This window comes from Rhinatrema bivittatum, chromosome 5, assembly GCF_901001135.1.
Source record: "Rhinatrema bivittatum chromosome 5, aRhiBiv1.1, whole genome shotgun sequence".
NCBI classification, from domain to species: Eukaryota; Metazoa; Chordata; class Amphibia; order Gymnophiona; family Rhinatrematidae; genus Rhinatrema; species Rhinatrema bivittatum.
In genome coordinates, this window is record NC_042619.1 from 223,673,242 (window position 1) to 223,699,531 (window position 26,290).

The following is a 26,290-nucleotide window of genomic DNA, read 5'->3' on the forward strand; positions in this document are numbered from 1 at the left end:
ACACAAAATGTATGTTCTTAACGCTGTACCCGGGATGCATCTCATCAGAGCTGCCTTCAGTCAGAAGACCTCCTTACTTCCTGTCTGTTTCCACTACCTGTTACACAAGTACACGCATTCTTACCCTTAAAAGGAACATACAACTCACAGAGGGCAACAGCAGCCCAGCCATTATGTTGCAGCACGGGCTGCTTTAGGGGAGCTGGGTAACTCTGCTGTGCACACTTTGTCATATTTATAATTCAGCTCTGTCCCACGATGCTTTAGCACAGGGGAAGTGTAAATAAACTCATTAATCCAGCTCCATTTCGTGCCATTACTCTTACATATAATATTTAGAGGGGGAAAAGAATAAACCATTGCTTCATAACCATGGCCGCAGTGAGACAACCAGCTTACTTGGAACATTTAATCCCTTTGCTTTGGCTACCAGAGAGAGAATGTCTCGCGTGGAGTGAACAGCGCTGAAGACATGGTGCTTCTCTGCCTTCTTGGACGTTGGAGGTAAGTATCCCTTTGCAGCAGTGCTCTGCTGTAAATGGTTCACAAATTGATCGAGCTCATCTAGGTCTTCGCCTGTGCATCCGTTGAGACAGACAATGAAAGGCACAATAAGATATTAACACTCATCTAATCACAGAGCTATCCACATTCAGTCACAGAATGATTCCTGAAAGAAGAAGAGGTGTACCATGTGAGCCCACCAAACATAGGCGAAGTTAAAAAAAACAAAAAACAAACAAACAATTAATTGCGTAAGAGAGCAATTTTCCAAAACCATTTGCCTGGGTAAATTTGCCCGCCCTGCATGCAGGTACTTTTTCTCTGTTATTTTTCAGGGAAAAGACAGGTGTAAATCTCTGCGGGAACTTTTCACTTAGGCAATTTTCAAAAGGAGAATCTGTGTATACTTTCCCTTTGAAAACCAGTGCAAAGTCTGTGGGGAAAAGTACCTGCAGATTTTGCAACAATCTGCATAGTTTTGAAAATCACACCTGTATGTAACTCAGATACCCTGTGCACGATTATCTACTGTGGTGAGAACTGCAGCACAAATATGCTCATGGGGCCCAATATTCGAAGTGCGTAAAGCACTTGATGATGAATATCTAGTTATATTCAGCAGCTGCCAGATAGCCAGATAAGTCACTTATCTGTCTATCTCTTAGCCAGCTAGATAGTGGGCAGGCAGTGGGTGAATCCGGCTTAGCAGTGATATTTAGCCTTAGACGGATAAGTTATCCGGGTAAGTTATACCTGCCAACAAGCAGGTTTAACTTAGTTGGATATAATTTATCCGGCTAAGTAGCAGCTTGTACGCGGATATTAGGGGGAATTAGTCATGTCGCTGTATATCCCTTGTAACTTAGGCCTAGAGCCGCAGAAAGAAAAGGGGTGGGGGGGGGATAGCATGCAGCCGGCCGCATCATGGCGGTGTGGTTTCGCCAAGCACGGTGCAGCCTCGCTGCACACTATCGCCCCCATAGTGCCACAGGAAAAGGTGGTGTTATTTCCCGTGGTGCTGCTGGCAATAATGTGTAAAACATTATCGCCTGCAGCACTACTGGGTCCTAACTCCGCCCAAACTCCGCCCACACTCCTCCCCTTCCCCTAATTAATATTTTACCACCGCGATAACGGCCCATCGCACAATGAAGAATGACCCTGTCAGCTGGGTAAATTATATCCGGCTAACACCTGGATTTTGGAAGGCCTGTGCGCATAAAATTCAGGGTTTATTGTGCATGGCCAGGCCTTGCGCGCGCCGTGCAAATTTTCAAAGAGACCCAGCCATGCGCATAAACCCCAGTACGTGCACAAGTGCTGGGCCTCTTCAAAGGGGTGGGCCGGGACAGTGCCATTGAACACTGTCCTGAACATGTTGTAAAATCAGCGTACCCATGATGCGCCCCGGAAACCGCGCACACATGGACGCACGCGCGCACCTTATAAAATCTACCCCTAAATTACATAGCCGGATACTTTTGAATATCAGGCCCTAGGTATTTTGAAGTCTAAGCACAGCTATTGGATCAGCATTCATCATAGTCCAAAAAATACTATTTGATCAAAACTAATAAGACTATCTCACAGTGACTTATTTCTTGCTATATTTGTTAAAGTTTTACTAACTATAAGAATTATAAGCAAGAGCTCAATGTCCTAGGTACAAATAAGATAAACATTGATAAATGTCTTTTACTCGCATAGAAAGAAACTTTCAAAATTGAGCGCCCACACACAGATACACAAACACACTGCCACTATGGGTAAAAAGGGACAGAGATTAGGTTGGGGGAGGAAAAGTACATACTGTTACATGGCTACTTTGCAGGAATGATGTATTCGCTTTCCCCTACTGGCCCAAATTTCCAAAGGAAATCTCCATGCCGAGTTTCCCTTTGAAGATCAGCTTGCAGACCCATGGATTCAGGGCAGTCCCAAAACTGTTTCATTGGAATACGAAAGAGTGTACTTTTCTTTTTTGCTTTATGCAGCGGTTTTCCTCTTGCTCCTCCTTGCTTCTAGCTTTGTCATAAGAAGGGCCGGGGTCTGGCACCATAAGCCTTCATTATTTCCCCTATTTTCAACCCCTTCCTAACTCAATTTAATCCATCTGTTGCAGCAGTGGCCCTTGGCCAGAGGCCACAGGACCCTGCAATCCAGCTGCAGCCACTGCATGACTGATTCCCTTCCTCACAGGAGCTCTGCAGTATTCCTAGCTCTGGTTGATCCAGGGCCCAGAGCCACCAAGTCACTGGGTGGGCCAAAATCTTTACTTTTTCATACATTGTGTAATGCAAATATTTATTTATTATTCTGCTTTTTGGCTCTTCAAAGCAGATTACATTCAGGTGCTGTAGTTATTTCCCTATCTCCAGCGGTCTTATAACCAAAGTTTGTACCTGAGGGTAAAGTAACTTGCCCAAGATCACAAGGAGATGCAGTGGATTTGATTATTGGTTTCTCTGGTTTGTAGCCTGCTGCTTTAACAGTTAGGCTACTCCTTCTCTCCTATTTTATATGCTAGTTATAACATATGTTCTTTTAAGATATCTAATACTACATTTATTGTATTTTATTCACTATCTGCCAAATTTTCAAAAAAAACCCCGCACATAAAATCCAGGGGTTACGCGCGCGGCCAGGCCTTGTGCACACTGCGCACATTTTAGAAGGGGCCCGGCTGCGCGTGTAACCCCCGTTACGCGCACAAGAGCCAGGCCTCACAAAAGGGGCGTTCCGGAGAGTGGTGGAGCTGGAGGCGACCGGTACAGTGGCCATTTGCCGCTGTGCCGGAGGATCGTGTCAGCAGGCTGCCGGTGCACGCAACTTATGCCAGCTCAGGAGCTGGCGTTAATTTCTGAAATTAAAAAAAAAAAAAAGAAAAAAGAGTAGGCCGTGTTAAGGAATCAGGGAGGAGAAGGGATGAGGGAAGGAAGGTAGGTGGGGGAGGGTAGGAAAGTTCCCTCCCAGTCCGCTCCTTAATTGGAGAAGACTGGGAGGTAACTGGGGGAGGCCCGATCTCGACGCCACGCATAAATTGGCCAGATCTACGCCCCCTGCGCGCGCCGGCCTGGATTTTATAATATGCGCTCGCATGTTATAAAATCACGCATCCATGTGCGTGCGCCAGGCAGCGCACGCACATGGATGCATGCGCGTATGTTTTTTAAATCTACCCCTATGCTGTAACAAGCATAACATCTCGTCATATGATAGTCTATACTCACCTAAAAAGCCTGAATGCCAGATCACAAGAAAAAGGCATTGCCATCAGTCCTGACCCTAGTGGTGGGGGGAAGGCAGCTTAGAGTAATTCACCAAAAAAAAAAAAAAGCTAAACTTCCCCTGTCCCCCTCCCTCCCTCCTGCCCAAAGAAGAAACTTCAGCAGGTGGCCAACGGCTACCCTCACCCACAATACCCCCTCCCTTCTCTATCTGAAAAATATTGCCCACAACATACCCCTCCTCAACCCTCATCTGCAGTCCTTAGAGCCTCCCAAAAACTCACCACAGTGCCCTCAGCCAAGCTGGTAGGATGACTCGCTCTACACTCCAAAAAAACAACACGGAAAATGGTCAGCCCAAGCCAGGAAGCGGTTGAAACAAAATGCAGACCAGTCGCCTTAGATGAAGGGATGCCTTTAATAAATTATGGCATTGTAATTCCACAGGATAAAACATCAAGTGCCCGACTCAGGCTGAGTTTCGCTCAAAAATTAGGGCTGCATCAGGGGTTAAAAGCATCAAATATTGTAATCAATATTTATGAACACGTACACAATTGTTAAAAACTAGACAAAAGAACATATGTTTAATAAATAACTAAATAAAGTTAATTAATTTAAAACTAAGCAAACAATAATAATTGAAAAAAGTTAATAGAAAAAGGAAAGACACAGATATAAACACACGTGTATACTGTAGGTAACACGAATTAAAAATAAATATGAAATTTAGGTTTTTAAAAAATAAGATCAAAATTTATGCATGCATTAGAAATTGATATATATGTATATATCTTTTGCTATACATATTATTGATTAATTATCCAGGGGAGGGGGAAAATAATTCTTAAATTTGCACCGCAAAAGTTGTGATGCAATATCAGACTAAAGATATAAATGATTTATTTAATAAATACACCAAATTAACTGACATGAAAAATAAATGCCCTAATTCAATTAATATTACTTAGTATTATTAATAGGATTTCAGGATATTACCTTTCCCCGTTTATTGAATATGATGAATCGCAACGTGTAGTTCCCAAAATGACTTATATTCCCAGATAGTTGTAAGGCCAAAAATAGTTAAATGTGTGTAATTAGCTGTCCCAAATTGAGTTAAATAATATATATGTATACACATACATTAACAAACTGTGAATGATGTAATAAAGATGGTTTGTCTACCTGCATCCATGATTATATTTTTTATGCATAAATGTATGTGCTACACAAACTCTGACAGTGCAACCAGAGATAATATGTACTGTGAATAATGGCAGAGATAAAGGAAAATTAGTTCTTACTTAATAATTTTCATTCCTGTAGTACCACGGATCAGTCCAGACCATGGGTTAAGCCCCCGTTCCAGCAGGTGGAGACAGACCAAAGTTCTAAGGGCAGCCCATATAAGGACAGAACCCACCCAGGAACCCTCAGTATAACCATTGTCAAAGCAGAAAATACAAGAAGTAACAGGATAACTGCTAACTGGTGTCCCACAGGGATCAGCCCTATCTGCAACACTCTTTAACATCTACCTCCTCCCAGTATGTCACTTACTAGCAGGACTGGGAATCGTACATTACATTTATGCAGATGATATACAATTACTGTTACCCATTCCAAACACCATTGAAGAAACAATGAAACTAGCCAATATGTACCTAGAAATAATCAAACAGCTCCTAAACCAGATGGAATTGGTTATAAACATTGACAAAACTGAATTCTTACATCTTGAACGTAAAAACACTCACCACACACAACCAACATTCACAATCAAAAATATTCAAACCACCGAGTTAGCAACAAAAGTTAGGAATCTAGGAGTAATAATCGACCCTGAGCTAAACATGAAACAACACATCTCACAGAAAATAAAAGAAGGTTATGCAAAACTAATGATCCTAAGAAGACTAAAACCTCTATTAATGATTAACAATTTTCGCACAGTTCTACATGCAATGATATTCGCTAGCACAGATTATTGTAACTCCCTGCTGTTAGGACTACCTCAATCTACAATTCGGCCTCTGCAAATATTGCAAAATTCCGCTGCCAGAGTTTTGACAGGCAAAAAAAAGAGTGACCATATTACAGGAACACTTGCTGAACTCCACTGGCTTCCAATTGAACAAAGAATACAATATAAAGCACTTTGTATAATCCATAAACTAATCCACGATGATAAAGCCGACTGGCTTAACACGGCACTGCGCGTGCATGTACCACAAAGAAACCTGAGATCTGCAAATAAAGCTCTATTCCCTGTACGTACCAGGATCAGTCCAGGACACCTGGGTTGTGACTCCGCACCAGTAGATGGAGACAGATTAAAACTTGTGGGCGGAGCCATATATAAGCCCCTGTGCCAGTCACAGCCCCTCAGTCTTACTCTGTCTCCAGTAGATGGTGCAGGTCCAGTCACAGCCCTTCCTGACCTGATTCTGGTGTTTGTCAGGTTTGGTTTTTTGAATTAGTTTTTTGTTAGGTCTAATTGTTCTGGGCTAAATTGGGTTTCTTTTTAATTCTTTCCCGGTTGCCCTGCCTCCCAGGGGAGTTGAGAGGTCCTGAGGGGACTACCCTCCCCCGGTCGAGGCCGCTGCCAGGGTTGAGGACCCGGCTGAGCTAGTGGCAGCGTCAGGGGTGACACCAGGGAGCCTGGTTCACTCACCCCTGCAGGAAATAGGGCTTTCAGAACCAGGGACAGCGCGTTTTTTTCTGTAAAAAAAAAAAAAAAAAAAAAAAGTTTTACTTTTATTTTTTTGCGGCTCTCTGTTCCTTGGCGTTGCCGTTCCGTTTCGGTCGGTGGGGGGCGTCGCCTGCAGGGGGGAGGTCGCCGAATTGCGCCGTTTTGGTTATTTTGAATTTTATTCCTCTGAGGTGAATTTTCTTTTCGCGTCTCTGTTTTCCCGCGTTCGCCGGCATGCCTCGCGGTTCGCAGTGCAGGGCCTGCGGCTCGGCGCGCTCTCCCGGGACAGCCTTTGTTCGGCTTGTGTCCCGGGTGATGAGGGCACCTCAGCAGCACCTCGGAGAGCTCGGTCCCGGGTTGCGCGATCGCCGCCGCGAGGTGGGGGCCCCTCTGGCACTCCTCAGGAGCTGTTCCCGCTTAGCGCAGGAGTGGCAGCCATTTTGGCCACGGGCCGGGAAATTTCCAGAGAGACAGTGGGGGCTTCGTCTCTACCTCCCGCGCTTTCCCCGCAGCGTGACAAGGCGAGGGAGGTCCCCTCGGAGGGGATTCGGTCCCGGGGGGACTCGAGTAGCGATTCAGCGGGTTCCAGAGAATTTTCTGAGGACTTTGCGCTGTTGTTGCGCAAAGTCCTCAGATATAAGCGCAGCAAGCGCATACGGGGCGATGTCTCGCGTACTGCTATCCGTAAGTCCCCGCCTCGGAAAAAGAAGGCCAGGAAGGGTGCGGAGATCGCCCAGGGCTCGTCCCGGGGGAAGCGGCTTCCTCGGGGGCTGCCGCAGGAATCGGATTCCGAGGATTCCCCCGGGACGGATACGGAGGCCTCCGAAGAGCCCCTGATGGGGGCCGGGACGGCAGCACCGGATGCAACGGCACAGCCTAGTGCAGGGAAAGGTGCACAGGCCTTAGACGGGGATGACCCCAAGGTGGTGCGGCTATTCCGCAGAGAGGAACTGTCACCTCTCATCCCAGCCATTCTCCAGGAGCTGGGGATTGAGGCTCCCCCAGTGGTGGTCCGCCAGGAGGCGAACATGGATCCCGTTTTGCTCGGCCTCACAGGGCCGGCGGTCGCCTTCCCTTTTCATTTCTCATTCACGGATATCCTCTTCAAGGAATGGGATACTCCGGAGCTGGGTTTGAAAGTCAGCAAAGCCATGGATAAGCTCTACCCTTTACCGGAGGAGGCGTTGGAACTCCTCAGACTCCCGAAGGTGGATTCGGCGGTCTCCGCTGTCACGAAGAGGTCTACCATCCCGGTCACGGGAGCAACAGCCCTCCGGGATATTCAGGACCGAAAGTTGGAGGTTCAACTCAAAAAGATTTTTGAGGTTTCCGCCCTAGGAGTGCGAGCTGCCATTTGCACGAACTTTGCTATGTGTGCTAGTCTGCGCTGGGCCCAGGTATTGCAGGCTAATGCGGATCTCTCTCCGGAGGAGGCTTCCCAAGCAGATAGGTTGGAAGCGGCTATTGCATATGGGGCTGATGCGCTCCATGATCTTTTACGCACTTCAGCTAGGTCCATGGTAGCAGCGGTGTCGGCACGCCGTCTTCTTTGGCTACGCAACTGGGCGGCGGATGGTTCATCCAAGGCTCACCTCGGGGCGTTACCCTTTAAAGGGAAATTGCTGTTCGGAAAGGAGTTAGATGACTTAATGGTTTCACCAGGTGAGAACCGAGAGTTTAAGCTGCCAGAGGATAGGGCCCGGGCGCGCTCTTCGTTTTCCAGCAGAGCTCATTTCCGGGGACCCCGAAAGTCCAGGCCGCAAAGATCCATCGGGTCCTCTTATAGACCGTCCTCTTCTCGGAACACTCACTGGCAGCAGTCCTTTCGAGGCAAACGTTTTGGCAGGCAAGGAGGAGCCCCGTCGGGTGCGGGGTCCAAGCCTTCGCAATGAAGTTCGGCCGGCCCATCCCTCCTTGCGTCCTCAGCACGTTGTCCCAAACGTGGGGGCGCGTCTATCCTTGTTCCTCGAGGAATGGGCCAGCATTACGTCGGATCAGTGGGTCCTCAATGTGATAAGACACGGTTACGAGTTAGATTTTGCTCGCATCCCAGTGGACAAATTCCTGGTCTCGCCCTGCAAAGATCCCAAGAAGAAAGCGGCGGTGCTAGATACCATTCGAAGACTAGAAAGCTTGGGGGCTATCTCTCCGGTTCCAGCCGATCAGTACGGCAAGGGCCGTTATTCCATTTACTTCATAGTTCCCAAGAAAGACGGCACTTTCCGACCCATTCTGGATCTCAAAGGAGTCAACAGATGCCTTCGGGTCCCTCACTTCAAGATGGAGACCATTCGTTCGGTGATCGCGTCAGTGCGGCCAGGAGAATTCCTTGCGTCACTAGATCTCACAGAAGCATACCTTCATGTGGGCATCCAACCAGCGTTCCAGCGGTTCCTGCGGTTTTGCATTCTGGGAAGACACTTCCAGTTCCGGGCTCTTCCATTCGGCCTGGCGACAGCGCCTCGGACATTCACGAAAGTGATGGTGGTGGTGGCGGCGCACTTACGTCGGGAAGGCCTCCTGGTTCACCCTTACCTCGACGATTGGCTGATTCGGGCGCAGTCAGAGAGCTTGTGTCGGCAGGCGGTAGCCAAGGTGCTTCAATTCTTGCAGTCCCTGGGCTGGGTGGTCAACTACAACAAGAGTCATCTGGAACCCACTCAGTCCTTGGAGTATCTAGGAGCCGTCTTCGACACAAAACGGGGCAGAGTGATTCTCTCTCAGGAACGGATATGCAAATTACAGTCTCAGGTGCGACGTCTTTTGTCTCAGCACCGTCCGCGAGTCTGCGATTACCTGACGGTTCTTGGATCTATGGCCTCCACGCTGGCGTTAGTCCCTTGGGCATTCGCTCACCTACGGCCGCTGCAGTCTTCATTGCTTTCCCGCTGGAAACCGATTTCAGAGGAATTTTATCTTCCACTGCCTCTCGACAGTCAGGCGCGCTCCAGCCTGAGCTGGTGGCTGGATCCCAAACATCTCTCCTGTGGAGTATCTCTTCTCCTTCCCAACTGGACAATAGTGACCACGGATGCCAGTCTTTCCGGTTGGGGTGCAGTTTGCCAAGGGAAATCGGTTCAAGGTCTGTGGTCAGAAGATCTGACCCGGTGGTCTATCAACCGCCTAGAGTCCAGGGCGGTCCGTCTGGCATTGCAAGCTTTTCTACCCCTCGTACGAGGAAAGGCGATCCGAGTATTGTCGGACAACGCTACCACCGTGGCTTACATCAATCGCCAGGGCGGGACGAAAAGCCCTCAAGTAGCGGAGGAAGCGAGTTCCTTGATGGCCTGGGCAGAGCGGCATCTCAGCGATCTCGCTGCGTCTCACATAGCAGGAGTCGACAATGTCCAGGCGGACTTCCTCAGCCGGCACCACCTGGATCCGGGAGAGTGGGAGCTGGCGGAAGAAGCGTTTCTTCTCATTTGCAGGACTTGGGGAACGCCCCACATGGACCTGATGGCCACGTGGAACAACTCAAAAGCTCCGAGATTTTTCAGTCGACGCCGAGAAAGAGGAACAGAAGGGGTCGACGCGTTAGCTCTTCCCTGGCCAACGGAGGTGCTACTGTATGTGTTCCCACCGTGGCCCATGATCGGCAAAATCCTGCGGCGCATAGAATTGCACCCGTCCAACGTGATCATGGTGGCGCCGGAATGGCCGCGCCGTCCGTGGTTTGCGGATCTGATCCAATTGTCGGTGGCACCACCCCTTCGTCTACAGGGGTTTCCGGGGCTCCTTCGTCAGGGCCCCGTCTGTTTAGAGGATGCGGATCACTTCTGTCTCGCGGCATGGCTTTTGAGAGGAATCGTTTGAAGCGCAAAGGTTACTCAGATGCGGTAGTTGCCACGTTGCTGAGATCCAGGAAGCAGTCTACATCTCTGGCTTATGTTAGAGTCTGGGTAGTTTTTGAAGAGTGGTGCGTAGAGCGGGGTCTGGATCCCACTTCCGCTACTATTCCTGATATTTTGGCTTTTCTCCAGGCTGGGCTGGCCAAAGGTTTAGCATGCAGTTCCCTACGGGTCCAAGTGGCGGCGCTTGGTTGTTTGCGTGGTAAAGTCAGGGGAGTCTCCCTGGCTCTCCACCCTGATATTTCCCGTTTTCTTAGGGGAGCGAAACACCTCCGTCCTCCTTTGTGATTCCCTTGTCCGTCTTGGAACCTCAACTGGGTGCTCTCGGCCTTATGCTCAGCTCCGTTTGAGCCTCTGAAGCATTCTACGATCAAAGATCTCACGTTGAAGACTGTATTCCTGATAGCGATTGCGTCGGCTCGTCGAGTTTCCGAGTTGCAGGCTTTGTCCTGTAGGGAGCCCTTCTTGCGCATTTCCGATTCGGGGGTTTCCTTGCGGACCGTTCCATCTTTTCTGCCTAAGGTCGTATCGGCTTTTCATTTGAATCAATCAGTTGAACTTCCTTCTTTTGCGGTAGGGGAGTCTTCTGACCCGAAATCAAGGGACTTGAGAAAGCTAGATGTGCGGAGGTCTCTTCTTCGCTATCTAGAGGTCACAAATTCTTTTCGGTTGACGGATCATCTGTTTGTGTTGACATCGGGTCCAAAGAAAGGTTCTGCTGCGTCCCGCACGACGATCGCCCATTGGCTCAAGGAGGCCATTGGTTCCGCGTACATTTTGCGCGGTAAATCACCGCCGGTGGGTCTTCGTGCTCATTCAACGAGGTCTCATGCTGCGTCTTGGGCGGAATTTTCTCAGGTATCGCCTCAAGAGATTTGCAGGGCGGCTACCTGGAAATCGTTGCATACATTCATTAAACATTACCGGTTGGATGTTCAGGCTACTGATGCTGGGGGATTTGGAGAGAGGGTACTCCGAGCGGGACTCTCTGCTTCCCACCCTCGGTAACTTAGCTCTGGTACATCCCAGGTGTCCTGGACTGATCCTGGTACGTACAGGGAAAGGAAAATTAGTTTCTTACCTGATAATTTTCGTTCCTGTAGTACCAAGGATCAGTCCAGGATCCCGCCCGCAGTGTTGCGCTATAGTAACGGAGAGTCCGCTCATTGTTCTTTTTTAATACGCTGACCCCTTGTTTTGTTCGCTCTCCCGGTTGGAGAGTCTGTTTTCCTGTAGGGGTGTTGCAGTTGTTTTCGTTTTCTTAGTGAGTTTCTATAGTTAGCTATGTTGGCTTTTGGATTTTCTACTTTGACATTACGTATGACTGAGGGGCTGTGACTGGCACAGGGGCTTATATATGGCTCCGCCCACAAGTTTTAATCTGTCTCCATCTACTGGTGCGGAGTCACAACCCAGGTGTCCTGGACTGATCCTTGGTACTACAGGAACGAAAATTATCAGGTAAGAAACTAATTTTCCTATACTAACTGTCCCCTCTGTCAAATCAGCACATCTCACGCAAGTAAGGGAAAGAGCACTGTCACTGGCTGGCCTTGTACTCTGGAATACCATGCCACTCGAAATAAGACTACAGACAAATCTGAAATTATTCAAAACTAATCTGAAAACCTGGCTTTTTAAACAAGCATTTTATAAAGATAAAGAAAAGGAGAAAAATAGTTGAGCGATAAGGATGCACCAAGCTAGAAGTTTTTAGTAACCTACATAAGCATATTAATGTTAAAATCAAACTGCCTAATTTGTTCCTAACAATCAGGTTTAATTTACACACCTAGTTTATTATTTTACATTGTTACCATACTATGATGGCACACAAATAATTTGTAATCTATACCACCCATATTTCTCTTTATCGTGCCCTTCTGTAAACCATTGTGATGGTATTTAACTTAACGACGGTATAGAAATTTTTTTAAATAAATAAATAAATAAATAAATAAAATAAATGACCCAAGAGGGAGTCAAAAGAGGCATCCCCTTGAAAAGATGTGCTGGGGAGAACCACCATTGTATATTGGCTATGGTAGAGTCGGAGAGAGGGAGAATCTCTTGGTACTGCTCGGACATCGGTTTCCAATGGGATAACAATGCTTTCTGTAAAGGACGCATATGAGCAAATGCCCAGGGGACGAGATCGATCGTGGAAGCCATGGTCCCTAAAACTTGCAGGCAATCCCATGCCGTGGGAAGCGGTAGAGAGACAAAAGTGTTCAACTGATCGATCAGGTTGAGAGTCCGCGAGTCCGAAAGAAAACCTTTCCGACCCGAGTGTTGAAAAGAGCACCAAACAATTCCAGCTCTTGTGAGGGCCGAAGATTGCTTTTGGAGTAGTTGATTATCCAGCCGAGAGATGTGAGTAGGGCTAAAACTCTGTTTATCGTATGCGCGCAGAGGGCAGCGGACTTGCCCCTTACCAACCAATCGTCTAGATAAGGATGGATTAAAATCCCTTCTCATCGGAGAGCTGCCGCAACGACTACCATGATCTTGGTGAAGGTGCGGGGAGCGGTGGCGAGACCGAAGGGAAGGGCCTGGAACTGGAAGTGCTGGTCTAGGATCTGAAAGCGAAGGAATCTTTGATGTTCCCGACAGATGGGGATGTGAAAATAAACCTCTGTCAGATCGAGGGAAGTGAGGAACTCGCCGGGATAGACCGCTGCAATCACCGCGTGCAGGGTTTCCATCTTGAAATGGGGAACCTTGAGGGCCTGATTGACCCTCAAGGTTGGGATGGGGCGAAAGGAATCGTCCTTTTTGGGAACAATGAAGTAAATTGAATACTGGCCGGCGCCCTGTTCTTGCACCGGTAACGGAAGGATCGCCCCCAAATCCTGAAGTCTCAACAGGGTGTGACAGACCGCAAGGGGACACGATATATAGATCCGGCAGGTTCCTGGCAAACTCTAACGCGTAGCCGTGTTCTATCACCTCGAGGACCCAGAGATCGGATGTGATTTTGGCCCACTCCTTGAGAAACAGAGAAAGACGCCCACCTAAGTTTCGTTCGGAGGAATGGACCGGCCGAACCTCATTGGGGAGCTGACTTAGTGGTCGTATGTTGCTGATGGCCATCCCGGAAGCCTCGACGGCCGCGAAAGGAATGGGACCAAGACTGGGACCTGGAGACACCATCCCTGGGGAAGGAGCCCTGGTGCCGTAACGGCGGTTTCCCCTAAAGCGAGTGCGAGTCGGAAAGAAAGACTTCGACTGTTTGGGACAGTTGAAGTCTGGCAGCTTGTGCACCTTGTTCTCACCCAAGGATTTAATAAGCTGCTCCAGGTCCTCACCAAAGAGCAACTTGCCCTTGAAAGGAAGAGTGCCCAAATGAGGTTTTGAAGAAGCATCAGCAGACCAATTACGTAGCCAGAGAAGACGTCTGGCCGAGACCGCAGAAACCATAGCCTTTGCCTGGACACGAAGCAAGTAATAGGCTATAGCGCCCTCCAAGTGTTCAGCTTGCTCAGCCTCTGCAGACGGGAGGTCCTGGGTGCTGAGTAACTGTTGCATCCACCTAAGGCTTGCCCGCTGCATGAGACTGCTGCAAATAGTACCCGGACTCCAAGAGCCAAAACTTCAAAGATACGTTTCAAATAAAATTCAAGCTTAGGGTCCTGCACATCCCGTAATGCTGTAGTGCCCACCACAGGAATGGTGGTACATTTCGTCACTGTGGTGACAGAAGAATCTACCTTAGGAATCTTTAACATGTCCAGGCAGTCCTCAGGGAGTGGGTATAGCTTATCCATAGCCCTACCAACTCGAAGCCCCATCTCTGGGGACTCCCATTCCCGGAGGAGAAGCAAACGGTGCATTGGATGAAACGGGAAAGAACGTGGTAACGCCCTGAGTCCCGCCAGGACTGGGTCCGCGTTTGGTGTCATCACTGCCGCCACAGAATCATCTGGTGGGGCTTCAATTCCCAGTTCCTGGAGAACGAAGGGAATAAGAGGCTCCAGTTCCTCCCGCTGAAATAAGCACAGGAGACGGGGATTGTCGCCCTCTAGCGGGGGGCTTGAGCCATGGTATCATCGTCGCCTAGGTCAAGCGGGTCTAAAGGAGGCTGGGGGGGGGGGGCCGCTGGGGGAGGGGGAGCACCCGGGACCACACGAACCCTAACCGGGCCCTGAGGGTCCGGAACAACATCAGGGAACGGCACAGGAAAAAGAGCAGGTTTCGGAGGAAGGGGAACAATTGGGGGGGGGTCCACCTCCCCCTGTAAGCTGGCCAAGTAAGATTCATGCATTAAAAGGACAAAATCCGAAGAAAAACGGGTCCGAGCCACCCCCCCCCCCGAGAGCGAACGGGTCCGAGCCACCCCCCCCCCGAGAGCGAATCAGAAACACCCAAAATGGCCGCCGCTGACGCGCATTCCTGGGACAGGAACGGCTTAGAAACACGTCGGGGAGCCCTTCCCCGAGGTCTAAAATTTGGCGGTTCAGAAGAGGAGCCTTCACCCCCCGAAATACACCTGGAGCATACCCCATCGCAGGAGAGTCGGGAGGCCGACTTTACACAAGCTAAACAAAAAGGTGGCCGCGACATGAAGCAGGAAAGCGGCTGCAAAGCTAATTGAAAACAGCTGAGCTGGGAGCCCCTGAGGAGCTGGGTGGGATATTGAACCCCGCTCCCTCCTCACAAAATAAAACTGCTGCCTTTATTTAAATTTTTTTTTTTTTAAATAAAGACCAAAAAATTTGACAAGTAAAAAATATATTCTGTGAAAGCTTGGGAAAACAAAAACAGTTTTATTCACATAAATAATTCACTGCATTCATAGAGGCAGGGGTATGATTATCCTCCCTGAAGCTCCACCGAGGCATGGGCATCTCGGGGCACGGCAGCAGATACAAACGTGGGGAGAGGGACTGGCACCACCAGTATCACCCACACTAGGTCACCGGGAAGGGAACCTAGGCTGACAGAAATCAAGGGGCAAAGCCCCCCTAGGAACCCCAAGAGCGAGGGAGACAGAACTGTCTGCCCTGACACAGTCAGTCAGAGAAAAAAAAAATCTTTTTTTTTTTTTTTAATTAAGAAGTAAATTAAAGAGTACTTGCGTGAGCTTGCCCCAGAGAAAGGAGAGGAAAGAAAACACAGAGTGCAAGCTAAACAGGGAACCAAAGGGAGAGCTGTTCCACCTGCTGGAGACAAATACTGAAGGTTCCAGGGTGGGTTCCGTCCTTATATGGGCTGCCCTTAGAACTTTGGTCTGTCTCCACCTCCTGGAATGGGGGCTTAGGCCCATGGTCTGGACTGATCCGGGTATGAACAGGGAAAAAAATGGAAGAATATATATTCTTCCCAAAATTCATAAATCTTTGACATTACCACCAGGCAGGCCGATCATATCAGCAATTGGCTCACTATTAGAACCTCTCTCAGTTTTCATTGATTGTTTCCTTAGACCTTTAGAGGTTACGCGCATAAGTTATGTCCGCCGTTCCTGCGGTTTTCTGAGGGAGAGACAGCCAAGCCACGCGTCTGGACGGTCGACCCCGGGCTGCCGATCTTGCTGCTGCCGCAGAAGGGCCCTCCCCGCCGGGCAAACAGTCCGAGCACAGCCCATCGCGGGAGAGCCGAATTGCAGGCTCCCCGCAGGCTAAACAGCAATTTGAGTGCGGCATGAGGTGACAGATGAAACAGAGCCGCGAGAGAAAAAAATCGGTTGAGCTGGGCTGCCTGAGCAGTGGGATCAGGAGAACGAACCCTGCCGCGCTGCTGTCCCTGCCTTTGAAAATAATTTTGTTTTTCTTTTTTGTAAACTTTATCGAGTGCAGGGGAATTGGGCTTCCCTGCTAAGTATTTGAGGGCAGCAGAGGCAAGAAGGGGGAGTGACAGGACCACCAGTATCACCCCAAGCAGACAAGCAGGTCACCGGGAAAGGATTCCTAGGCTGTAGAAACAAGGGGCAAGCCCCCCTAGGATCCCAGAAGAGCGGGGAGACAGGGCTGTCTCCCTGACAAACAAGAGTTTTGAATTTCCTTTTTTTTTTTTTTTTAAATATAATTTAGAGTAATACTTGCTTGATCTGGAAAAGAGAAGAATAAGAAGGAAAAATCTCACAAGGAGACACAAATTGAGGAAAGGAAGGGAAATGCAGGTTCAGCTGCCTGCATCTGCTGGAGACAGAGAAATACTGAAGGGATGCAGGGTAGGCTCTGTCCTGATATAGGATACCCTTTCAGTTTTTCTCTGTCTCCATCTATACACGGGGAAAGATAATATCCTGAAATCCTATTAATACTACTAAGTAATATTAATTGAATTAGGGCATTTATTTTCCATGGCAGTAAATTTGGCGTATTTTATTAAATAAATCATTTGTATCTTTAGTCTGATATTGCATCACAACTTTTGCAATGCAAATTTAAGAATTTTTTTCTTCTTCACACCTCCCCTGGATATCAATCAATAATATATATAGCAAAAGATATATACATATTTATCAATTTCTAATGCATGCATGCATTTTAATCTTATTTTTTTAAATCTAAATTTCATATTTCTTTTTAATTCATGTTACATACAATATACACGTGTTTCTATTTGTGTCTTCCCTTTTCTCTATTACCTTTTTTCAATTATTATTGTTTGCTTAGTTTTAAATTAACTAACTTTATTTAGTTATTTATTAAAAATATGTTCTTTTGTCCAGTTTTTAACAATTGTGTACGTGTTCATAAATATTGATTACAACATTTGGTGTTTTTTAGCCCCTGATGCAGCCCTAAGTTTTGGGTGAAACTTGGCCAGAGTCGGGCACTTGATGTTTTATCCTGTGGAATTACAATGCCATAATTTATTAAAGGCATCCCCAAGTCTAAAGCGACTGGTCTGCATTTCTTATGTTCTTAAGTTCTTTTGTTTCTTCCATTCCCTGGCTCTACCCTCCTGCCAGCTCAGTGCCCAGCACTGCTCTGATAACAGGGTTGTGGGGCCTACTGGGAAATAAACTGATATTTTTCAGAAGGCGAAGGAAATAGGGAAATAGCGGGGATTTGCTGAAGTTTTTTCTTCTGGCGGGCATGAGGGGGGGATCATGGGGGACTATCAGCTCCCCAACAGCCGTTTATTCTTTGTGCAGGATGGAGGATCAGAGGGGGTTGCTGGCCTCCCCATGCTGAAGTTTCTTCTTCAGTATGGAGGGAGCAAGGGAGGTAGATTTAGGCCTGCTATGTTAAATTAAGAGTCTAGTGATGAAAATCCCTCCACGCGAGAAAGCATGAGGATAACTTGCAGGGAGCAGCGGTTACAACCTCAAACAGTGTCGGTGTAACTTTGTCAGGGCTCAAGAACATGGGGAGGCCAGGATACTGTGATGGACTTTGGTCATGCCGGGAACGGATATGAGAGGAGGGTTGAGAGATTGGGTGGGAGACTCAAGTGGGGAGGAGTTGATGATAGGTTGCATTTGGGAATTTTATGAGCACATCCAACAAAAGGATGAATCTCAACTGGGCAGACTAGATAGGATATTCTGATCTTTATCTGCTGTGGGGGCATGTTTAAGCCAGGGGAAGAAAATGATGCATGGAGATTGCATTTTTTTAAATCCATCTGTGTATTTTCAAGGAAAATTCAGCCCTCACAAGAAGCAGGTGCAAGTGACCAAGAGTACTTTGTTCCTGTGGCGCTTTTCAAAGTGAATGTCCTTGCGTGCATTTCTTTTGAAAACTAGTGCAAAGACGCTGGGGTAAAAAGCATGCAAACACTTTCCAGGCCATTTGAAGATGGAAATCCTGGTGTTCTACTTCACAATAACTCAATGAATGTCGACAAATAAGTTACTTATGCATGTTTTTACCCTTTTCACAGCTGTCTTCGGAATAGCCTCCTAGCTCATATTCACTGTCTGGGCTGTAGTAGCCCTCACCGGGGTCGTCAAACAGCTTTCCATCGCAGCCTGGATCCAGAAAGCTGAGATGAGTGTAGAATGAGGTAGTAACAAACTCTGACAATTTGCCTAATTGGACCCTGTGATAAGAAAATATGTTAGAATCTCCTGAAGAAGCATGAACATGCAGCTAGCTGCTGTTGGTTTACATCCGAGGGTGGAATGTAAACGGCCCGCGTTGGTGCACAGTTTGCATGTGGGACAACACGCAAAATGTACCCACATGGATGGTGGGCAATTGTCAGATAGCTGATTTCTGTTTTTTACCCATGTAAGTAACTTGAGAAATTGTCCTCTTTCAATTAAGAGTATTAGGAGGAGCTAAACATAAACCAATGTCCATGATGAAGCTAATTTTTAAAGGACTTCTGAGGATAAAACAATGTTTTATATGCAGAAATGGCCTTTTACAAAAATTGGTTGCAGGCAAACTTATGGTGTGCATGTCATATATCAGCCCAATTTTCAAAATTGTCTGTGGTGCACCATTTCTGCATATAATCGGGCCCACAGAGATTTATGCTAATATTTTATACTGTGTGGTGGGAGTCACACAGTTTATAATATACTGCATATTTCTGCCTCAAAAGTACACATGTATATTTGTAATATAGGGAAACACTTGCAGGTGAACTTTCAAAGGAGATGCATGCCATTATAGCAATTTTCAAAAGCTATTTACCTGCATAAAGCGCACTTACGCAGGTAAATCCTATAGACAATTCAATGGCATATATTATAGCAATTTTCAAAAGCCAACTTACAAGAGTAAAGTGCATTTACACATGTAAAACCCATTTTTCAACATGCAAATGCTTTTGAAAATCAGGCCCTTGCTTTCTTTAACCATTTAAAAAAAATAAACATGTATATTTGAAGCACGAAATAACAATGCACATTTAACTAAATTATCTGTCTAAATGGCTTTTGAATATTGATGTCATAGTGCATAAACTTTAATGAGGGGGAAAAAAGGGGTGATCTGGGGGTACTGCACCTGCACCATCTACTGGAGACAGAGTAAGACTGAGGGGCTGTGTCAGGCACATTGGCATATATGGCTGAATCCGACAGTTCTTGCTCTGTCTCCATCTACTGGTGCGGAGTCACAACCCAGGTGTCCTGGACTGATCCTGGTACGTACAGGGAATTGGATTTGTCTGCAGTTTTTGAGTGGGAGGTCTGGATGAAGTGCTAGAGGATCTGGGTGAACTGGTGGAGGCATCTGGGAACTGATGATTCAAGCACACGTGCAAGTATGTATTTTCAGCATGGTGTAGATGAATACTTTATAAAATACCTGCCTCCATGTTTAATTTTTGGTTATTATCCATCTAAATAGCAGCTTTTAGATATTCAGCCCCTTGTTTGGCTAGATTTCAGCTAGGTAAGTCATTATCTGCATAAAATGTAGCCAGATAAAAAGAAAAAGGAATTCTGGGGGCGTTTCAGGGTGCAGTTAGGTTAGCCAGCTAATTTAGCTATAACCATCTAAGACCTAGATTATCAAAATGCAATAACTATCCCATGTGATAGCAAGAGGGGTGTGGTTTATGCAAATATTCATTTTATTGCAATTTGCACTAACTTAGCTCTTTGTATAGGTACTTAGTGCAAATTGCAATAACATTATCAGACTTTGTGATGGGAGCCAGACCTGTTGTATTTCCCACATATAACCACAGAGGGGGGGGGAGAGAGAGAGAGAGAGAGAGAGAGAGAGAGGCCATAATGTCATCTCCCTAGATAGGTATTTGTATCCCTTTGGTAGGCCCACCTAGTAACTCGAGGTGAGGTTTAGGTATCAGTGTAGGGGATTAGGGGTCCCTTTGACATTCAATGTTAGATGTACAAACAGAACAGTGGTCTCTTGTGAACATTTGATGACCCTCGGAGTGAGGAAACTCACTCCAAGATGAGATTTGGGCAATGTTCTCTCCACCTAGCTTGATGGACTCTCTACCTGGGTAACATCAAGCTAGGTGGAGAGAACATTGCCAAATCTCATCTTGGAGTGAGTTTCCTCACTCCGAGGGTCATCAAATGTTCACAAGAGACCACTGTTCTGTTCGTACATCTAACATTGAATGTCAAAGGGACCCCTAACCCCCTACACTGATACCTAAACCTCACCTCCAGTTACTAGGTGGGCCTCCCATTGGCATACAAATACCTATCTAGGGAGATGACATTATGGCCAGTCAGTCAGTCAGTCTCTCTCTCACACACACACAATTCAAAAAGGTGTTGGTAAAGCCTGTGCAATAGCTCTTCACAGACAGGCAGATCCAGCCCACTCCACCCCTAACTCCTCCTATTTTCCATATTTGCATCACACCATACAATATGGTGCTATTGCATGTGTTAAACACATGCAGTAAGGGCCTATCACATGCATTAACAGGGCTTTTCACGTGCAATAAGCCCTTAACACATGCAAAAAAGCCTTAGCACATTTTGATAAATGACCCCCTAAGTAAGCTAGATAACTTTAAACTTGTTTTAGAGCAGGTCTAAAGTTATCTGGCCTTATGTGGCTGGGTAACTTGCATTTTATTTGGATATCTTCAAAGATGTCCAGGTAAGTAATGCTGTTTTGTAAAGTGAAAAAAAAAAAAAGAATTAAAAGGGCCTGTGGCCCGATCTCCTACTTTCCTCATAAAATTTCATATGGCCCCAATGGGGCATGACTTCATCACCCCCTAGTAAATGTTGAAGGAAGGTCCTGGGGCCTGCAGTTTGCACCATCCCCTCCCTAGATGACCTATCCATTTGCAGTCCTCATCTGCTACCCTGCCCCTGGATCCCTCCTCTGAACCCCTCGATACCCAAATCAATAGCGAGGTACTCATTTCTCCACTCCCAGCACCTATACAGGTGCATGCTACTTTTACAGGTGCAATCCCCACACAACTGTTTGAAAATTCATCCATCAGTGGGTAAGTTTATCTGAACCGAGTGGAGGCATTCCTGAAGGTAGAGTTGGGGAGGGTTTGGACTTTCAGGAAATGATCAAGAAAACATTTTGAGCATGGTTTGGCAGGCGTTGGTGGTATGAGTAGATTTGGTGGCATAATTTTCAAAGCAGACATGTGCGTACATTCCCTTCAAAAGCTGCTGTAAAATATGCATGAGGTTACATGTTTTTTTCCCTTAGGAAATTTTCAAAAGTGAAAATACATGCAGACTTTTTCCTTTGAACACTGGTGCAGGGTCCACAGGTGAAAAATACTCACGGACTTTGCAGCATTTCGGGTAGGGTTTAAAAACTATGCCCTAAATTCAATCAGGGAGTTCAGTGAAATTATAAATCAAAAAAGGCAAAAAACCAAGGGAGCAATATTCCAAAGTTTTTTATATATGAGTAAAAACGTGTGTTCGAAAATCACATCCCATAAACGCAGCTACGAACTCGTGTGCTGGATGACACCGGGCAGTGCTGGTGGCGGAATGGGAACAGGCACAAGGAAGTACACATGGAGACTGTTAAGTTAAAAATAAGAAAAGAAAGAAAAGGAAATACCGTGCTCCTCCAAAATATCCATCCTCCAGTTTTCTTACTGTAGTGAGGATTGCTGGGTCAATGTCTGAACCATCAGCATCTACAAAAAAGGATGCAGTTTATTGCCTAAGAAACTTGGAAAAGGAACACATTAGTTTCACAGTTCAAAAAATTCCTCAGCAATCATCCTCCTGGGAAATGCAGAGATACTGCAAAAGCATTTGTATGAGACAACAGACTTTATAATCCACAGATTTAACATAGGTGGCACAAATCTGCAATATCTGAAACAAACTGCCTGCTGAAAAAAAAACGAGTTTCAAGTTCTCTGGTCTCCACCTTTAATGCATTATATGATGAAAACATAGAAACACAGAAACATAGAAATGACGGCAGAAGAAGACCAAACGGCCCATCCAGTCTGCCCAGCAAGCTTTCGCACTTTTTTTTCTCTCACATACTTATCTGTTTCTCTTGGCTCTTAGTAACCTTTTTTTATTCTATTTCCCTTCCACCCCCGCCATTAATGTAGAGAGCAGTGCTGGACCTGCATCTAAGTGAAATAGCTTAATTTAGTTAGGGGTATTAACCACCGCAATAAGCAAGCTACACCCATGCTTATCTGTTTATTCAGACTATGTATGACACAGTGGAGCCATTTCTGTCTCACGCATCACACTCCTGCTTGGTGGAAATGGATCTATGCTCCTGAGCATCCCGTACTCATACGGCAAAACATGTCATCTTGAAAAGGATGGCTCTTCCGAAGGCTCTACTCGAGCCCTCCTTTTTTTCACCTTTCAGAAAAACTTGTGCTTATCTGGGGAGAGACAAACTTTTGTACTGTAAACCAATGAGGTAGGTAGTCAGTGGGGCCGGCAAGCAGGAAACACACCTGAGTAGTTGAAGTCGGATATTCGGCAGAACATACGTGCATAAACATTCCGTTGAATACATGCAGCTAACGGTATCCAGCAAACTCTGGGACAGTTATTCTCAGACCAGAGTTATCCAGTAGCTTTGGGCGGGTAGCACTGAATATTAGCGCTCACTGGCTAAAGTTTAGCCCCGCCCCTGGAAGACCTCCCCCCCCCCCGTACTGCCTCTTTCCAGCCAGTTTATTTTTGACCAGATAATATGCTACTTAGATAAAATGTAGCCGGGGCATGGTGGGAATATTTAAATCTTGGCTTTGGTGTCTAAACACTATTAAAATAAAGGGTAAGAAAAGCAGATTACTGAGCATGGTGTGAGTAATGGGAAAAGTGAGGGTGGGCCGTCCAGTCATCCTCCAGCACGAGCAGAGATAAGCCAGTTCTGTCCTCAGCATCTCCACCACCATGCGATTATCCAGGGCCAGGTAGAAGTGGTGCTGATCCGTAAACTGAAGAAGGAACACAAACATTTTCTTCAAAATGAAAACACTTTTTCTTTGCTTATTTTAAATTTAGGATTGTATATCTTTTAGATAACACTTTTTTGGGGGGGGGGGAGGGCAATGTTTGACAGTGCACATTATTTGCAATGAATGCAAGCACTTTTAGCTTACATACATTGCGGTCAATGAGGTAAAACCACATGGGCACATCTGACAATGTCAAGCTTGTACATTGATTTACCCCCCTGGTCTAATCTTCCCCCAGGACTGACTTAAAGTAGGTGCACTAGGGGATCCCGCACACACTTTTAGTCAGATTCAGTGAAGGCAATCTTCAGACAGCCAATTTACCAGTGTAAATGGCTATTTACCCAGACGAATAGCTTTAAAATTGTCCTTTTTAAATAACCAGGAATAAAGCACCTGTGACTGTGCAAGAAATTAATAATTAATAACATCAGATACAGCTGGACATGTCTCAGCCCAATATAGGCTACTGCTCTGACTCACTGCATATGTCCAAGTCGTTGACTAAGATCACTGGCTTGGGGGGTCTCTGTTCCAAGTATCTGAGGACTATTAACTATCAATTTATATTCATTTATTCTGTGTGAATAATGCAGTTGTCTGCACCACATGAAAGCTATAGTCAACAGGCTAAACGTGTGTGGGAAGGGTGTGCTGGGGGAGATGGGGATAGAGGCTGGAGCAGGAAGCATGGATGTTAGTGCATCCTGCATTGAGGTTCAGACACAAACATCTGAGACACTACAAATGTAACAGATGTTAGTGTACACCTTTCATCCAAGCATCATGGCATTAATATCTACCCCATGCTATCATTTTCTTAACATACATTATCAGAATGACAATGAATTTAAAAAAAAGAGCCTCTTTTTGAGTAATATCTAATGTCTGAGCCATGAGATGAGGATAGCTCCCCTCTTGGCCTTTTGGCTGAAAATGAGGAGGAGAAGGGGGGATTAACACCCTGTCACCCTACCCTACTGGGGACATAACGTTATGACCATGATCAAGGCAGGAGGATTAATCTGCCTATTTAAAAATTAATCAGAACATTGAAACTAAAAGACTGTGACACTTTTGTATGCATTTTCGCTTAAAAGAACAAGCTTTTGTATGATATATCTAATATACATTTTTCTTCTTTGAAATACATTTTCAGAATGGCATTTGAAAGAAACCAGCAGAACAACTGTTACTGTCTTTCAAATCAAGCCTATCTGATTCTTTACTGCAACTGTAATGAAGAAAAGATATACTTTATGCTCACTTGAGGTGTAAAGGTAAAGGTCTGATCCCTTATCAAGTACAGCTTGGATGTCCCAAGGACACCTATGTGTCTATATGGCCGTCCACTCAGCTTCATATTCTTGTTATAACCTATAAAAGAAGTAAACCCTCTTAACAAGTATTTCCTAAATCACAACAATGATAGGTGCAACTCACCTCCTTCCAGCCTATTTATTTATATTCAATTACTTCCCAACTAACTTCCCAATTACCTATAGGGTGACCACGCCCATGCCTACTGAATTTTCAGTTCCCAAAAGTGCAGTACAAGCCAATCCCCCTTACAATCAGGTCGATACTGTAACGTGCGGTTGAAGATTTCCCGTCTGTAACGTGCTGGGAGCGCACAATTCGGACGTGTAAGGCGATCCAGCGATACAGTCTCCAGTTTCACGCGTCCTTAGCGCTTCTTAAAACAGACGCATAACCCGTTCTGCACGCAGCATGTATATGATATGTAAATGAACGAATTAGCTGTATAATGAAGGAATTAGCTATTCCCCTCCGATACTGTGACGCGCGCTCAGATTATCTCCTTTGTAACCCGCTATTTTGCCGCGTCCTTAACCTGTTAGTTTACCGCTACCCTCTACTTGGTGTTAGTGTGGTGTTAGTGTGGTGTTCGAAAATTAAAATGGGAATAAAGTGTAAAAAATGGTGTAAAAAAAGTGTAAAAACATTGCTTACCTGCCCTGGCCCCGTCCGGTCTCCGGTGCAGCCCCAGTCCTGTCCCCTCCTCCCGAAGCAAAAAAAACCAAAAACCGAAAAAGTAGCAAGGCTCGGGCCTGCTACGGTAGTCCCTTCTCCCTTCTCCTCTCCTCCCGATTTCGGTGCTCAAGGCGGCCGGGTGGGCGTGCATTCATCCAGGCAGAGGGAGCTGGCGGCGAAAGCGGCCTCCGGCTCCCTCTGCCTGGATGAATGCACGGCCCCCGCCGGCAGTGAATGAATGCCCGTGCGATTTCGGCGCTCAGGGCATGAGCGCCGAAATCGCACGGGCATTCATTCACTGCTGGCGGGGGCCGTGCATTCATCCAGCGGCCCCCGCCGGCAGTGAATGAATGCCCGTGCAATTTCGGCGCTCAAGGCAGTCACATGACGTGACGTCACGCCTTGAGCGCCGAAATCGCACGGGCATTCATTCACTGCCGGCGGGGGCCGTGCATTCATCCAGGCAGAGGGAGCCGGAGGCCGCTTTCGCCACCGGCTCCCTCTGCCTGGATGAATGCACGCCCACCCGACCGCCTTGAGCGCCGAAATCGGGAGGAGAGGAGAAGGGAGAAGGGACTATCGTAGCAGGCCCGAGCCTTGCTACTTTTTCAGTTTTGTTTTTTTTTTTGCTTCGGGAGGAGGAGACAGGACTGGGGCTGCACCGGAGACCGGACGGGGCCAGGGCAGGTGAGCGGGGGCTGGGGGATAGTTTGCCGAGCATCGGGGAACATAACTGTCCACTTCCTGGTACCTGTCATTTCAAATGTCATTTGAAATGACATTTGAAATGACAGATACCAGCGCGGCCGTGAAGCGTTAGGCCCGCGAACCCAGGATACTGTATAGGCGCTCTATACAGTAAAATGGGTTGCGCGGGCCTAACCTTCGCCTAAGGCTTCGCAGCCGCGGCATGCATTTGCATACAATTAGAAGAGAGTATAGAGCGGTAGGTGAAGAGAACTGTGCGTGCGGGGAACGAGGGTGCGCCTGACACTGCCGCACTGTTTCTACCGCGGCCTTAGAGTATCGACCTGAATGCTTTGCTGTCTGGGATGCAGGGTCTGTGAAAGCCTCGTCCCTAAAGTTATCCTGCAATGCGATCCTTGATGACCGATTTAAGACTCTTCTGTCAGGCGATGAAGTTCTGGTCCATAAAATGAATAGGCAACATCATTTTTTTGGGTGGTGAGCAGGCCAGT

General features: G+C 46.8%; 1 protein-coding gene across 4 annotated transcripts in view; it reads right to left on the minus strand.

Moving 5' to 3' along the window:
* PHKA2 (phosphorylase kinase regulatory subunit alpha 2) overlaps positions 1-26,290 on the minus strand; it is a 215,231-nt gene that overhangs the window by 86,758 nt on the left and 102,183 nt on the right. For all 4 annotated transcript variants that reach the window (XR_003857009.1, XM_029603350.1, XM_029603348.1 and 1 more), the window contains exons 16-20: positions 24,364-24,473; positions 22,931-23,075; positions 21,713-21,791; positions 18,100-18,269; positions 400-576 (exon numbers count right to left, since the gene is read on the minus strand). Coding sequence is in view for 3 of the 4 variants with exons in the window: in XM_029603350.1 (XP_029459210.1) it covers positions 400-576; positions 18,100-18,269; positions 21,713-21,791; positions 22,931-23,075; positions 24,364-24,473 (681 nt within the window). In the remaining variant the exon portion in view is untranslated. The remainder of the gene's footprint in view (positions 1-399; positions 577-18,099; positions 18,270-21,712; positions 21,792-22,930; positions 23,076-24,363; positions 24,474-26,290) is intronic.